The following is a 16,134-nucleotide window of genomic DNA, read 5'->3' on the forward strand; positions in this document are numbered from 1 at the left end:
GGCTATCAGATTTATAGCCATATATCAAAATCCTAATTTAAACTCTAGTTAACACTGTTTACTATAACATACTTCAGGCAGAAAGCTGTGTAGAATTTTTGTATATATTTTGGCTATGGTCACAGTATGGATGTATGTTCTAAAGGGGTGAGCGCTCGTCAATGGAGAATCCATGAGTTATTTCTGAAGAATCATAGAAGAATCCCTATCTTTATATGTCTAAACACAAGTGTTGGGGAATCCCTGGAGGAGATACGTATGAAACATGAGCCAGATATTGCACATCATATTCTATTTATGATGGAACATCTTCTATCCCTCTTACAGAGAATAATTATGTGCACAAGACCTTTTTCAGCATTATGTAAGGTGGTAGAAAATCTCTACTCAAATAAAGACTGTATTTTTATTTTTTTCCATATTTCTCTAAAATGGTCCATATGCAATCACAGTTGATACTGTCAAAAGAAGTTTGAGGGTCGGTAAGATTTTGTAATGTTTTTAAAAAAAGTCTGCTCACCAAGGCTGCATTTATTTGATTAAAATTACAGTAATATTGTGTAAGGGTTATGTTTAGTTTCATTGCGTTTTAGTTTTCTCTGTTCTTGTTTGTCTTAGGCCCCGTTTACACTAGTGCGTTTACGTTTTAAAGCGCATAACTTTTGCTATGGTTACGCCTGTCATTTACATTTTGGTTACGCCTGTCATTTTACTCCGGCGTTTTGGACACAACTGAGATTTTTGAAAACGCTGCAGAGCCCGTTTTAGTTTGAAAACACCAGGGTTGCATTTCAGTGTAAACGGAGCAAAACAGAGACTTTTGAAAACAATGGCGCTCTGCGTATCCTTGACGACCGTGTAAACAATAACATGGAGTCTGAACTGCAATCTTTGCTGGCTTTGTTGTCAGTTTTAACAGCCCTTGTGCAGTTAAACTCTGCCTTTTCTTAATACTGCAGCTACCTACATGTGCAAGAGGCAACTTTTTACACTTGTACGCACATACCCAGTGTGCATGCGTTTTCGGTTGTGTAGTGTAGATGGAGATAATTTCTGAAACGCTGTGAAAATGCCAGTGTAGACGAGGATAGTTTTCGTTTTAAAACACCATTTTAAAACGAAAATGCACTAGTGTAAATGGGGCCTTAGTTCTCATTCATTGTTAGTTGCCATAGTTTCCAACTGAGCTACACACTGTTTCCTGTTCTGTTGATTATCATTCACAGTGTATATATAGCCCTCAGTTTGTTCAGTTCTTTGTCTTGTGTTTGCACTGCCATGCGTTTGCTCCTGTTTTGATTATCTTCTTATTTTTGGAGTTTTTAATAAATATTGCTGTACTTAGATCCTTTATTCTCATTGCTGTGCCTGACCTGAGTTGACATATTGTGAGATATTATTATGATTTAAAATAACTGTTTTCTATTTAAATATGTTTTAAATTGTAATTTATTCCTATGGCAAACCTGAATTGTCAACAGCCATTAATCCAGTCTTCAGTGTCATATGCTCCTACAGAAATCATTTTAATATGCTGATTGGTGCTTTTTCAAGCAAAAATTCTTATTATTTATCTTTGAAACAGTTTGCTGCTTAATATAAACTTCTGAATGGTAGAATATTATTTCATATCAAGATTTAAAGGAGTGCTACTAGGGGTGTGCGATAAAACAATTTTTGATCGTGAACGATTAAAATGTCTCCATGATCTGCTTATGAAGAAATATCGTAGTATCGTGCTACAGTGCTTTTTATCAGTTGCAGTTCCAGCGCCTCAGTCTCAGCATACTGTTCAACGTGACGTACATTCACATTTTAACGCAGCGGTAGAGAGTAATATTCGCGGGACACTTCAATACACAAAAGTTCATTATTTCATGTGCCTTGCCGGTTAAACTTTTCTTTTGTGTGCTGATGCGCTGTTCTGACTTGCCGCATGCGTTTTTTAGAACGAGAATACGCGAAGCGCACAGGCACTAAAAGCCTGTCAAACAGCGCCTGATTACTAAGTTATCTTTAGAGTCTAATACTGTCAAATACACACAAAGTTTACATAAACATAGTTGGTTATGTCTAAAGTGAAAGTAAACATTTGAGAGAAAATTGGATGCGTGGCTGTATATTAGAGATACGTGCAGGTCTTTAAAGTGACAGAGCAGCCTAATATTAACCATTCTGCCGCTTGTCCTTAAAGGGATAGTTCACCCAAAAATTAAAATTCTGTCATTATTTACTCACTGTAATGTTGTTTCAAAACTGTATTAATTTCTTTCTTGTGCAGAACACAAAATAAAATATTTTGGAGAATGTGGGTTAACCAAACAGTTGCTGGTCTCTATTGACTTCCATGGTAGAAAAAACATAGTCACTGTGGACCAGCAACTGTCTGGTTACATTCTTCAAAATAACTTTTATTAAGAAAGAAACTCATTAGGGTTTAAAACAACTTGACAGAGTAAATTATGGCAGTACTATCCCTAATTATCCCTAAAGAGAAAATCACCCACTGCTCTTGACTGAGAACTTTAATACATTAACTTTATTAAGAATCAATGTATAATTTATACAGTGAAGTCTAGTGTTTTATTTTTATATTTGTTTATTTAATTTTTTACTTGAATGCTGCTGTTAAATACACCTACTGTAGCTGAAAAAATAAAGCATTTTATTAATTTCATTTGTATAATGTGTAGCCTATGTTTTTCTTCTTTTTTAATAACAAAGATAAAATAATGACAAAGATTTTTATCTTCGCAACTTTGGCCTAAATGTCTGCCATTTTTTTATTTTATTTTATATTTTGTTATTTTGTAAGGCTTTGTTTTTAAAATAGGGAAATTGGTTTGGCTGTAATGCTCAGTCACTTGCAAAATAGTAAAAACAACATGAAGAATCGTGATAAAATCGTGAATCGTGATTTTCCTGAAAAAAATCGTGATATGATATTTTTGCCATATCGCCCACCCCTAAGTACTACCTATGTTTACAATATTTGCACATCAGGCTCATGTCCACACTGCTACTACAATGCCTTGTTATTATCCATAGAAACAATTCTAAAATTATTTCAGATTCATATGGAATGTTTAATTTTATTTTGCTCTTCCTTCTAAAACACAGGTATAAGCAAAGAAGCAAGTCCAAACTGGCCAGTAAATTAAGCATGAATTCAGGAACGGACATCACTTCAGTGTCAGCGATCAATGACTTTTACTCCTGTATCCTAAAAAACCTGACTGAGAATGTTTTTTAAGCTCTTAACTCAGACAAATGTGTCCAAACCTTTTCCTTATTAAATGTTTTACATTTAATTTATTAAGCAATAAACGTTCTGAACACTGCAGTTTGTTAATAATTCGTTCTGTTCAGCCTATCCTTACATAAGGTAATGTGGTGGACCTGATGTGGCAAAGCATGCAGTGGAACACATCAGCGTAATGCTAAAATTTTGTTAAAGTTTTTCTGTGTGTACTTTGGATTAAAATTTGTACAGATTATAATATATAATGTACAGGGTAATCTCATGGCCTCTTTGGTATTGCTATAAAAGCCATGAACTATTCAGAAAATTGTTATTTAAACATATTGGATTTCATTAAAGGTGACAGTTTAAGTTCAGTATACCTCTTTAACTGTAGTGTATCAGATATCGTCTTGGCAGCTGGTGCTGACCGTACCATCCAGGTGTTCGATATGAACCAGGGCTGTATGGCCACTCAGATCCCTGATGCCCACTGTAGAGCTGTCCACCACCTCACACAGAACAAGGTAAGAGAATAAAACCATATGATGTCAGCCAGGATTTTCCTTGTTCTTTTGAAATAAGTGACTGTTATACTATGTAGACCACTGGTTTCCCATCATTGTTTCTGAAGATCCCCCAAACAGTACACATTTATATCACTCCCTAATCAAACACACTTGATTATTCTCGTCATCTCATTAGTAAAGACTCCAAGACCTAAACAGGTGTGTCAAATATGGGAGACATATATACAGTTTCCCAAAATGTGTACAGTTTCCCAAAACAATCCAAAGACTGACTGTGCCGGATGTTACAAATATTTTATTTTTAAAATAAAAAAATAAAATAAAGTTTTACAGTTTTATTATTTGGCAACTAAAAAGAAATTTTGACTCTTGAATAATTATTTTTAGGAGCCAGACACTCCCTAGTCATTTTTGTAGCAAGGAGTCCTGTTATGTTATATTGTTATAATAATAAAAAATAATAAAAATAATAAAAAAAACAGTGAGGAATTTAGCTTTTAAAGTGATTAAATGATTTTGCATGTTTTATTTTTAATCTTATGTTACTGATAAATATTGTCATTGCAGTTTTGACTTGAAAATGAGCAAATGCTCAATTTCATATTTAAAACAGTAAAAAAAAATCATTTTAAAATATCTGAACTATTGTAAGAACGTTTTTTTTTTCCAGCAGTGATGCATTAAATTGACAGCAAATATATTTGTAATGTTACAAAAGATTTCTATTTCAAATAAATGCTGTTATTTTTAACCTTCTATTCATCATAGAATCCTGAAAAAATGTATCACAGTTTCCTCAAAAACATTAAGCAGCACGACTGTTTTCAACATTGATAATAATAAGAAATGTCTTGAGCACCAAAGCAGTATATTAGAATGATTTCTGAAGGATCATGTGACACTGACTGAAGACTGGGGTAATGATGCTGAAAATTCAGCTTTGCCATCACAGGAATAAATTACATTTTAAAATCTATTCAATTAGAAAACATTCCTTTTAAATAGTAATAATATTTCAGAATATTGGTATTTTTACTGTATTTTTAGCAATTAAGTCTTGGTGAGCAGAAGAGACTTATCTCAAAAACATTATTTACTGGCTATCCTTTGAATGGTAGTGTATATTATATCAGTCGCAAGTATGCACAACCAGCCTTTTACTCCACCCTCTAAAACTTGTTTTGTTGTGACTGTCTCCACCATTTTAAAAACAATGCAGTGACATTCATGCTGCAGAGAGACCAGTGTTTTTTTCTCTTAGACCTCAGTGGTCATTTACAAGGTGCACACGACTCAATACTGGTGGTGACCCTGGTGGCTACAACACTAAAACTGGAATTACAAACCACTTAAGCTGTTTTGTGGGTTGTGTATGTATTTTTATTGTGAGGCTGGACTATGCTCTGGGTTCGTTGTAAACCCAAAGTAAGACGCTTTGCTTCTGACTCACTTTGCTCTTGGGTTAACCTCATATCCATGGCAACCATGATGAAGTCACTTTCAGAAACAATACCAAGGAAATACTGACTGAGCCCTAATCTTAAAGATAATTATAGTTAATGAAGCTGATTAGATGAGTTTTGTTTGCTGGGAAATCATACTGAGGGGAAATGGGGCCCATACTAATACTACTGTCCACACCCAGATTTTACTTTATTCAGACTGCTTTGGACAGTAAGAAGTAGATGGTTTTGAATATACAAGTTTAACCTCAACTTTAATGTGTGGCTTCCTTGAAAGGAGTGAAAGATAATGAACGGATTCAGCTCGTATTGGAGTTGCTTAACAAGTCCCGTTTTCCAAACCAAATTTTCTCTGCAGTTTGGCACTCCCATCCTCCCATTATATAAGGCCTTTCTGAACGTTATGCAAGATATGATGTCTTCTTCTTTGAAGGATAAAAGTTCATCGTTTAGTTGGGATAATCCAAACCACAGTTGTGTGAGGTTTTCCAAGGTGGGCCTAAGTTGTAGGTCTCGCGTGTCCCATTTATCTTTCTGAGTATCTTGGTCTAAATCCCTCAGGTTTACAGATTAGGACGGAAACATGAAATAAGTTGAGGGAGGATCACACTTAAGCCAAGCATGTTGGGTAAGCACATTCTGTCTGTAGATACTGCTTACTGTCCTTTTGCATTTATGAAATTGTGTTGAACCTACATAGACTATTGCACTCCATTCACCTGAAAGTGCTTTTTGCTGGTTAAAAGGTTTTGCTGCTTAATATTTTTGTAGAAACCATGAAACCATCAGGATTCTTTGTAACAATGTACAGTAAAAGTCTTTACTGTCACTTTTGATCAATTTAATGCATACTTGCTGATTAAAAGTATTAATTTCTTTAAAAAAAAAAAAACTTACTGTGCATGTGAACACTATTGCTCTTCTCTATCATTTGATAATGATTTAATAAATTACTGCTGCGATGGTTTCTGCAAAATGTACTGAAACATTCTTTTATATTTGTATATTTAAATATTGAGTATCAGAAAATTCATACTGCCAGACATGTGAGATGAAACAGGATGAACTAAGGCTTCTGTAGGGTATATTGCCCTTACTGACCTCCCCTCTCATGTCTTGTATGACGTGAGAGCAGTGTACCACGTGTTTTGCAGATTCATTGCCCCAGATACTCCAAAGTTTGAGAGGGTCAACTGAGATTAGTTAGGTACACAAGTGGACAGTGGACTGGAATAACTGATCTAACACAGTATAATGGCTTTAGCTAGCGGGTACTCTCCCACGTTCCCCGAGCGGCCACTTTCCATACCAGCATACCAACCTCCAGTCACGCTACACATTGTCTGCTGTACTTGTAAGTCTGATCTCTTCACAATAACACAACCTGGCTCTTACATACATATGGGATCCTCCAACAAGAAGCCTACGCATTAGAGACGCCTAGAGGGATCAAGAGAGCTGATCACTGGGAATTCCTGCCAGCTGTGAATGAGCTACAACAAACCTTTTCTCAGCTATTCTACATTCTTCTCCATGAGCAACATGTTCCTCTTTCTAAAGCTACTGTCGTAGAGAATATTTCTTATGAATGTCTAATTGTGTGTAAATAATCACACAGGACACTTTAAACCATCTTTATTTGTGTTAGGGCAGGAGAGAGATTGTTTCACCGGTCTTCCACAATGTATGACAAACATTTCCATTCTGTGGACTTTTCTGGCTTTTTGGTAGAACTTCAGCTCTGGAAAGTCTGCATGCTTTCAGCGTGCACGTGCAGCTTGTTTGCAATCTCTTGCCAAATTTATGTCTCTTTCTATGACCGGACAACAGCTATGACAACTAATTTTAACAAGGATGCTGCATGCATGTATTTATTTAGGATAGTAGATTTATAAGAATAAGATACTTTAGACCAAATAAATGTCATATGCTCATCTTTCTTGCAATTCATGTACACTACCATTCAAAAGTTTGAGATCAGTAAGATTTTTTAATAATATCATTGATACTTTTATTCAGCATGGGCATTAAATTGATCAAAAGTGACAGTAAAGACATTTATCCTGAATTTTTTTATCACGATTTCCACAAAAATATTAAGTAGCACAACTATTTTATTATCAACATTGATAATAATAAATTGTTTCTTGAGCACCAGATATTATACAAATATTAGCATATTAGAATGGTTTCCGAAGGATCATGTGACACTGAAGAAATTCAGCTTTGCCATCTCAGGAACAAATTACATTTTAAAATATAATTTTTTTATTTTAAATTGTAATATTATTTCACAATATTACTGTTTTTATTGTAATTTGATCAAATAAATGCAGCCTTGGTGAGCATTAAATAGTTCTTTCAAAAACATAAAAAATCTACTGACCCCAAAGTTTTGAAAAGTCGTGTATATTAAAAGGCTGACCTGATATTGCAGCTCACAGTGATTGAATCACTAGTAGTAAAAACTTAAAAAAGTTGCTATATTCTTTCTGAATATCAGGATATTTGAAGGCTTTTATAAGAAAATGAAAATCTGTACTTTGTTATCTTCTGTATGTTTCGATATTAGTTATTAGCAGTTTTGTAAGTGTTTCCTCATTCAGGATCCTTGATTTCCTTCTATTGTGCCAATTTCTTTTGGTGTGATTATTTCCTCTGTTTCTTTTATTGCAGGGGTCACCATTCTGTACACAGGCCCTGGAATCGTACAATCTCTTCCTGAGCAGTGCTGTAACAGACGGTCTGAAATTGTGGGACCTGCGCACAGCAAGGTAAGCCCCTTGATCTCCTTTCCTTGGCTTTAGAGGGCAAGACTGCATAATATTCACCCCATTTACCAAGACTTAAATGTTGAATTATGCAATTATCTTTTGAAAAAATATTACAATAATCTAAAGATTTAGTTAGGTACTTTGCTTAAGCTTACAGAACATTATTAAATATCACCATTCAGCCAATGACGAAGTAGATGAAATATCTACTTTTGTGTATTTTTGAAATCTATGATTTAAAGTTGATTATTGAGTAATTGGCGTTCTACATATGTTGCTCAAGTTATGGATTTTTCAGTCTAGCATACATTTCCATGCCCTCACCTCACTAGAGCACTGATAACCTGTCCTCCAAAGAATTGAATAACGGTCAAATCCCAGGTTGTTTATAGGCTTACATTACATAATGCCCTAAAGATCGTTCAGAACAACCAGGATTAGGGCCAGTCAGAAAGGTACATATATCATTTAAATGAAGAATCCAAAATTTCCAGATTCTCTAAAAGCTGAGCCTGCCCGGACTTCAGCCAAAAGGGCTCTGGAAAGAATTCCCTCCCTGCAGTTGACCTAACAGTAACCACTCTGCTTTAGGTGGACACTGAGTGAATTCAGCAATGCGTTTTCTTTCACAGTCCCTCGTTGGTCTGTATAAGATCAAGTTAAATATATAGATAAATAGACACCGATACCAAAGGTATCTGAAAAATAAACCTGCTAATAAATTCTAAATTGAATCTTAATTCAATTAGTTCCAGTTCAAAATGAATTCTGTGTTTGTATAGTGCTTGTGTTTTCTTATCCATTTATCATTTTGAAAGTAATAGAACATAATATCATCATTTCACCCATGATGTAGCAACACATTTTTCAGAGTTTTTAGAGTCTGGAACTTTAAGCAGTGTTTCTTGTACCTGAAGTTTCTGTCTCTGTCCTGGTTTTGTTTCTTTCTTCGTAGGAGGACAGATTATTCAGAAATACTTTCTTCAACTTGAAGTGTTTCCAGAGTTCTTTTAAAAGAACAGTCTACCCAAAAAAGTTTGTCATAATTTACGTCTTTTTTTTTTTTCTGGAGCTTGACAGACCCATTATATGGAAAAGAGTGGCCAGGATATTCTTTAAAAAATCTTCTGTTACACAGAATAAAGAATGTCACACTGGTTTGGAAAAACAGAGATTAGTGATGGAGCGGGAGATTAATGATTAATAATAAACAGATTTTCAATTTTTGAGTGGCCTGTTCCTTTAAGAACACTCTGTAAATGCATCAGGGTGGAAAAAGCATTTTGGACTCATTTGTTCTCCTGTGACGGGAGAAACAAAACTAGAACAGAGACAACAACTGCAGGTACGGGAATCTGTACGGAAAGTTCCAGACTCTGAACATATTTTTTTTCTCGGAACTTAGTGATATTTCATGTCCATATAGATATTCTGCACCTAAATCTCTCCATTTAGTATTATTTCCCTTATAGGGACAGCTAAAATAATTGACAAAAGATGGTATGAATTGCTTCTTATACATCCTTCATTCTATTATGTTTGGAGATCTTCCTGCTCTTACTTGCAAACTTCAGAAAGTGTCAAATCCCTTTTACTTGCCTTGATAAATATTTGCACAGAGTTCCAGGTCAACTTCTGGTCAGGACCATTAAACAACTTCATCCATCCCTGCAGAACCTAACTTCTTTAACAAAGCATGAATTCTCTGCTTTAAAATAAAAGAGTTTGATAAGTTATGCACTTTCCTCCCCGAGGAGGTCTGTAATACCTAGAGAAAGCTATCCAAAAGCATTCCCTTTCATCTCAATGGCAGTTTTTCTCCTGCCACATGACCCCCCTGAAGTACAAATTCTGCTATTGCTAAGTCGAATTCTGCTGTTTTTGCTCATGGAACCACAGAATGTTTTTGAGCCAATCACCTTAGTTGTAAAAATCATGTGACTAATTCTTGATCTGCAGGAAAATTGTGTCATTACACTGATTGCCTGATTGCCTGTCTTGTAGGGCAGCATATTTTTTCACTTTTTTGAAGGATTAATTCCAGTGGAAAAGAGAAAGGAAAATTGTCACAGGGAGGAAACCATGAAAAACACTTAAGACAAAATACTAAAGATAAATGCAGGTCAAACACGGGAAACATGGACGGGAGCATATGTGAGAATTAGTGACATCATTTGCCTGCAGTCATTGACAAACTGATGTCTGGCAATGAAGTCTTTCGGCGCAGGCCATTTTATGTGTATTTTCCATTTTTCCAATGGCTGGCTCTTTAACAGTGCTCCAACTTCAAGCACGTGAAACGGATTTATCTCCCCCAAGACTTCATTTAAAACACAAGTGACATCATTCCACAGGCCAAGACAAAACCTTCAGCCAAAAGCCAAGGATCTTTGAAAGACTGAGGCTTGTGATCTTCCACATAACCCTTGTCTGCCTGTTCTGGGACTGTATGTTTGCATATGACAATTAAAATGATTCCTTTATAGGTATACAGTAGTATATTGAACCTTAGACTAAGAGGGGAGCAGCAGCCCTCTGGATTTTGAATTATGTATGAGAAATACTGGCAAGCGACTCTGAAGTGCTTCAGACTTTCTAAAAACTCTTTCAGCTGCATAGAAGGTCAGGGCACCGCCAGTGGGACCCTGGTACTCAGTCAACACACACTGTTTGTACATCCTTAATTTATTTCTTTCATAACTGACATCTTTTAACAACCTTTATTAGTTATTTATTGGTGAATTAGTGTTGGAACAGTGTGAAAAATACATTATTTAAAACTTTAAAAAAGGAAAAAAAAATTTAAGTGTTCATACTGCCTTACAATTTAAGTTTAGGCAACTTGAAATGTGGACTTATATTAAATGACAACTTGTATATTTGAGTTATCAAGTTAAATTCAGGAAACTTACTCTAACGCTAAATTTTAAAGGGATAGTTCACCCAAAAATTAAAATTCTGTCATCATTTACTAACCCTCAGGTTGTTCCAAACCTATATAAATTTCTTTGTTCTGTTGAACACAAAGGAATATATTTTGAAGAATGTGGGAAACTGAACAATTCTGGGGCACCATTGACTTCCATAGTATTTTTTTTCCAACTATGGAAGTCAGTGGTGCCCCAAAGCAGCCTGGTTACAAACTTCCTTCAAAATATCTTCCTTTGTGTTCAGCAGAGCAAAGAAATTTATACAGGTTTGGAACAACTTGAGGGCGAGTGACTGATGACATAATTTTCATTTTTGGGTGAACTATCCCTTTAAGTTGTGATAGCTAATTGCAACAATAATTTTTTTACATTGTACAGGTAGTTACAGCAACCTACAGAAGGTAACCTTCTGTAGATGTAACCTACAGAAAGAATCCCCAAATCAATCAGTGAACGAATATAAATATAACTGCGACTCTTGTGCCTCAGAGAATTAATTCTTTTTGGGATTGACTCCAATCCAGCTCACTCAGCAGCCATCATGGCAATGTCCCCAGGCAGCTTTTTTATAGTCATTCAAGTGCACCCCTTGAATGGGGAATAACCAAAGTCAGAGAAGATGCTGTTATGTGGTTGTTAGCACACTTCTATGTAGTTGCTAGAGTGTTCTAGGTGACTGCTTGGTGGTTACTGCTTGGTATTTTCATTCTGATTTTTAAAGGTGCTTGCAGAGTCCCTCGTGGCTCTCCGGTTGGCATTCTGTTTGTTTCCGCTCTAGTGGTTGACTAAATGTGAAGAAAATATGTGGGCTTTACACAATAAATTTGTTTATGCTTTCTCTTAAAGCATAATCTCTTCTCGTAATGAGAAGCAGATTAACCTGGCTTGTACAGAATGTGAATTGAGACCCAGACCCTCAGAAAAGCACTCTAGATTCATGAAGGCGTACAGAGCAATCAGAGTGAGCATAACAACCAGACCCACCTTATGTGATGAGCAAGAGCCTCAGGCAAGCTCTTCTATGATGTTTTTCTTTTCCTGTTGCACTCCAATTTATTTTAACCTTTATATTAATATCTTTTGAATTTTCTGGTTGTGTCTACGCCAGTTGTTTTTTTTTGTTTTTGTGTGTGTGTGTGTGTGTGTGTGTGTGTGTGTGTGTGTGTGTGTGTGCGCACATTTTTGTGACATATCAGGGCACAAATGTGTATAATGACATGGGTATGACATAGGTATTACAAAAAGAGGTGACTTATGAGGACATTACCCCATGTCCCCACTTTTCAAAAGGCTTATAAATCATACAGAATGAGTTTTTGTGAGAAAGTAAAAATCTGCACAGTGATGGTTAGGTTTAGGGGTAGGGGTAGTGTAGTGGGATAGAAAATACGGTTTGTACAGTATAAGAACCAATACGCCTATGGAATGTCCCCACAATTCACAAAAACGAATGTGTGTGTGTGTGTGTTGTTTTTATTGCATGGACAGAAACAGCATGCTTTGGCAGTCTATGTCGTCTCATTAAAAAAGTTAATTTATTATATGGTTGTGCTGCTCCATAAAGGCTGCATTATCATGGCTAGCATTAAATCACTTTATATGCCCCTTTTGTGACTTCCTTAATGGCAAAATGATCTCATTAGGCACAAATCATAGGTTTATATTTATAAAAAGGTTAGGGTTAAGCTCTAAGGATAATTTCCCATCTGTGGATTTTAAAATAGCACTTTTTAAATTGTGGATGCTCAAAGTGCAGACCTTAAATTCCCAGTGAATGTTAATGTGTTTGAATTCTATGTTGTTACATCTCACCCTCATTGACCCAGAAAGCTGTCCTATGTGGTCAGTCTTAAAATTTATACAGTACATATTGACAAATGGTAGGTCAATATGTTCACTAAGGAAATATTATATTATATTATATTATATTATTCACATGAAGTTTATCTAAGTAGGTAATATTTTTCATCATTAAGCATAAACTAGAAGAGTGCAGGGAAATGTGGTCTAGCAATTGCAAACACAGCCCCAAGCATGGGAGTAATGAAGTGAAGCATCGTATCATGTGCTTTCTGAAGTTTCTTCCCACATCAGTTTACATATTCCCTCTGGACCACATGATGAAACATGCATCCTGGCTGTTTGATAGCACCTTCACGAAGAAATCACTGGCTCCAGATGTGTTGCCCTACTCCATTGAAAATTATTTTGTGTATTTGAACTTGATGTTTTCTTAGTCATAACAGTGTTCCAGAAGATGATTCCTATGTGCTGTATGTTACTTTGGATGAGTAGTGTCTGCTAAATGAATATTCACATACTAAAGGAGGTGATGTCTACAGAGAGAGCCAAAAGTAGCCCTGGAACTGACTTTTTTTTTCTCTCCAGATAATCAATTCTGACTAATCAAGTCAAATGTGAATATTGTGAGTGTGTACAAAACAAATGTGTTCAAATTTGGTAATAGTCATTTATACTGTATGTTATTTAGTCTAGGCATGCATTTTCCAGCTGCTTAACAGACAAAGAAGTGGATCCTATTGGATAAATATTTGAATTAAAGCATGAAGGGCAAAGTTGGGCCACTTTATAGTATGGTTTTATTCACAAAGCGCCTGCAAACCAGTTTAGGCAGCCGCAAAAATGTAAATTTGGCACATTCTAGAAATATTCACAAAACTCAACTGATTAATATCTCTTTCATTCTGTCCATCTCTGTCAGGTGTGTTCGCCGCTATGAGAGCCATGTTAACCGCTGTCATCACTGCACTGCGGTCTTCTCACCCTGCGGTCGCTTCATAGCTACTGGCTCAGAGGACCATTGTGTGAGTACATTTAATACATCTCCTGCTACAATGTCCTGTATCCCTCGTCTCGGTTTCTTTCAGCTCATCCTTTCCCTGTGTTTATTAAGAATAGTTACTCCTTGCTTAAGTGGAGTGTTTTATGGTGTCATGATGAGCACGAGGTGTAATAGAATTCATAAGACCAATAATTCATAGTACCTCTACATATTTCACAAGCACTGTACAGAATGTACAGCATAATTGTAAATCAGATAAGCCTGTTCTGGCCCAGTGTGAGCCTGTGTATCTTGACAGAGGTAATAAAACCGCCATTCAGGACAGCAGAATACCGCATTTTTCACATTATAGGTAAGAACAGTTTTGTTTTTTTGTTGTTTTTTAAGGTTTTAGTCAGTACTTTTTTCTTTTGTCTCTTGAAAATGCTTTGAATATGTAAAGACAGTGTCAAATTTAGACAACGTTCTAGCTTTCATAGCTTTCATTTTTCAAAGCCTTCATTGAAAGTACAGATGGGCAGGCAGGCAGGCAGACTGAGAGACAGACAGACAGACAGACAGACAGAAAGGCAGAAAGATAGATAGGTAGATAGATAGATAGATAGATAGATAGATAGATAGATGGATAGATGGACAGACAGATAGACAGACAGACAGACAGACTGCATTAAACTTCACATTAACTTTACACCACAAATGCTATCTACAGGGGGATTGAGAGGAACCTACAATCATCCCTATTTCACTGGACCACTTTTTCCGTTGACCTCTTTAATTCTCCCTCTCTAAGTATCTCTTATCATATCCAGCAGCTGCATCACATTTACTGCTGAGCTTCTCCATATCTTGTGTCTTTTGCCAGAATTGTCAAAACAATTCACTCAAATAAGGAAAACAGTGGGATATCCATACTTTCATGGTGTTCTGTTGTTAAAAGAGCTCTGAGAAAAAAGTATCTTTTACAGAGCTATTGTCCCATTGACATTCAAAAAAAACAGTGGATGTTACACAACAATTTCATGAGAAATGACTTGCGATAGCGGATTTTGGCTCATGCGAACGCTCGAATGACCTAGATTTAGGATTTCACAGAGAAATATTTAAGATTCGGCAATATTTCTAGGTCACTAATCAAATAAAATTTGATTAGTTTCGAATAAAATTCATCATGTGGGCATCTTTATACAGATGGTCAGATGTTCTTGCTTCCAATAAAGCATAAGATGCTCTTTGGTTGACTCTCAAATAAAGCTGGATAGCATGATCATCAGGTTTTACACAAACTTGCCATTTAAAGCAACCACTTACTTTTTCTTATAATCCATATTTTGAAGTGAATGTTTATTTTTGTCTTTTTGAATCAATCAAATTACTTTTCCATATGTGTCTCTTTGCCAGTGTGGCAGGGCTGCCGTCTCTGCTCTGTTTGTGTATGTGTGTTTAGTCTTTGCTCAAGTCAGTGGAATAATATGTGCGTGTTGATAGCTGTTATTAATCGCCGGCACTGGGTAAAGCAGGACGGTTTTGAGAAGATCTCCACAGCACCGCCTGCTTTCCAATGTTTCCTGGAAGCCAAATGGAGAGAACAGTAGTAGCTGTCTTGAGACTTCGATAAGCCAGATGAATTTGTTGATGCATTTTATATTTCAGAAGATAATCACAGAAAAAAGAACTTCATCGCCACCCCATTACTACATTAATCCCAAGCCTTGTTATTTTAAGACATAAGTAACGAATACAAGTATGATCAACAAGAAGTGATTGATTTTGACCTCAGGAATGAGGACATGGAAAACATGGCAAATTGTGCTTTTAACCACATTGTAAATTGTGCTTTTAACTGTGTTGCCATTACCTATCAGAAGTAATTTAAGAGGATAGTCCCCCCCCCCCAAAAAAAAAAAAAATTGTCATGATTTACCCAAACTTATGTAACTGTGACTTTCTTCAATGGAATTTTTCTTCTGTGTCCCATTCAACACTGGACTGTATTGACTTTCATTGTATTAACAAAATATAGAAATGAGACATTTTTCAAAATATTTCTTTTGCATCCCACAAAAGAAATAAAAAATAAAAGCCAGCTGTTGACAAAATGCCATTGGTAGTGGATAGGATACAATCTTAAACTTGAAAGCGTATTTAGTGCATGTTGCTTTGTCACATTGCGTCTTGTTTGGACAGTGTCGGCAGATCTCACAGGCTTCCTATCTGTTGTCCATGTTAATTTTGCATGTGAAGCTGATTTGTAAGTTGTTCTAGATAAGGCCATCTGCTAAATGCCTTAAATTTACACATAATTGGATGTTGCAAAAACCTGTTAGCGATCTCTGGCTTCTTTCTGGCACCAAGACCTGTGTCTTCCCCAGTATGTATTTCCTAAGAGGACTGAA

At 35.9% G+C, this 16,134-nt stretch overlaps 1 protein-coding gene across 1 annotated transcript in view; it reads left to right on the forward strand.

Annotated features, from left to right (window-relative positions):
• wdr27 (WD repeat domain 27) overlaps positions 1–16,134 on the forward strand; it is a 62,785-nt gene that overhangs the window by 17,359 nt on the left and 29,292 nt on the right. Inside the window, exons 20-23 of the mRNA XM_051918071.1 lie at positions 3,121–3,218; positions 3,647–3,768; positions 7,911–8,008; positions 13,661–13,763. Coding sequence (XP_051774031.1) covers positions 3,121–3,218; positions 3,647–3,768; positions 7,911–8,008; positions 13,661–13,763 — 421 coding nt within the window. The remainder of the gene's footprint in view (positions 1–3,120; positions 3,219–3,646; positions 3,769–7,910; positions 8,009–13,660; positions 13,764–16,134) is intronic.

This window comes from Ctenopharyngodon idella, chromosome 13 (genome assembly GCF_019924925.1).
Source record: "Ctenopharyngodon idella isolate HZGC_01 chromosome 13, HZGC01, whole genome shotgun sequence".
NCBI lineage: Eukaryota > Metazoa > Chordata > Actinopteri > Cypriniformes > Xenocyprididae > Ctenopharyngodon > Ctenopharyngodon idella.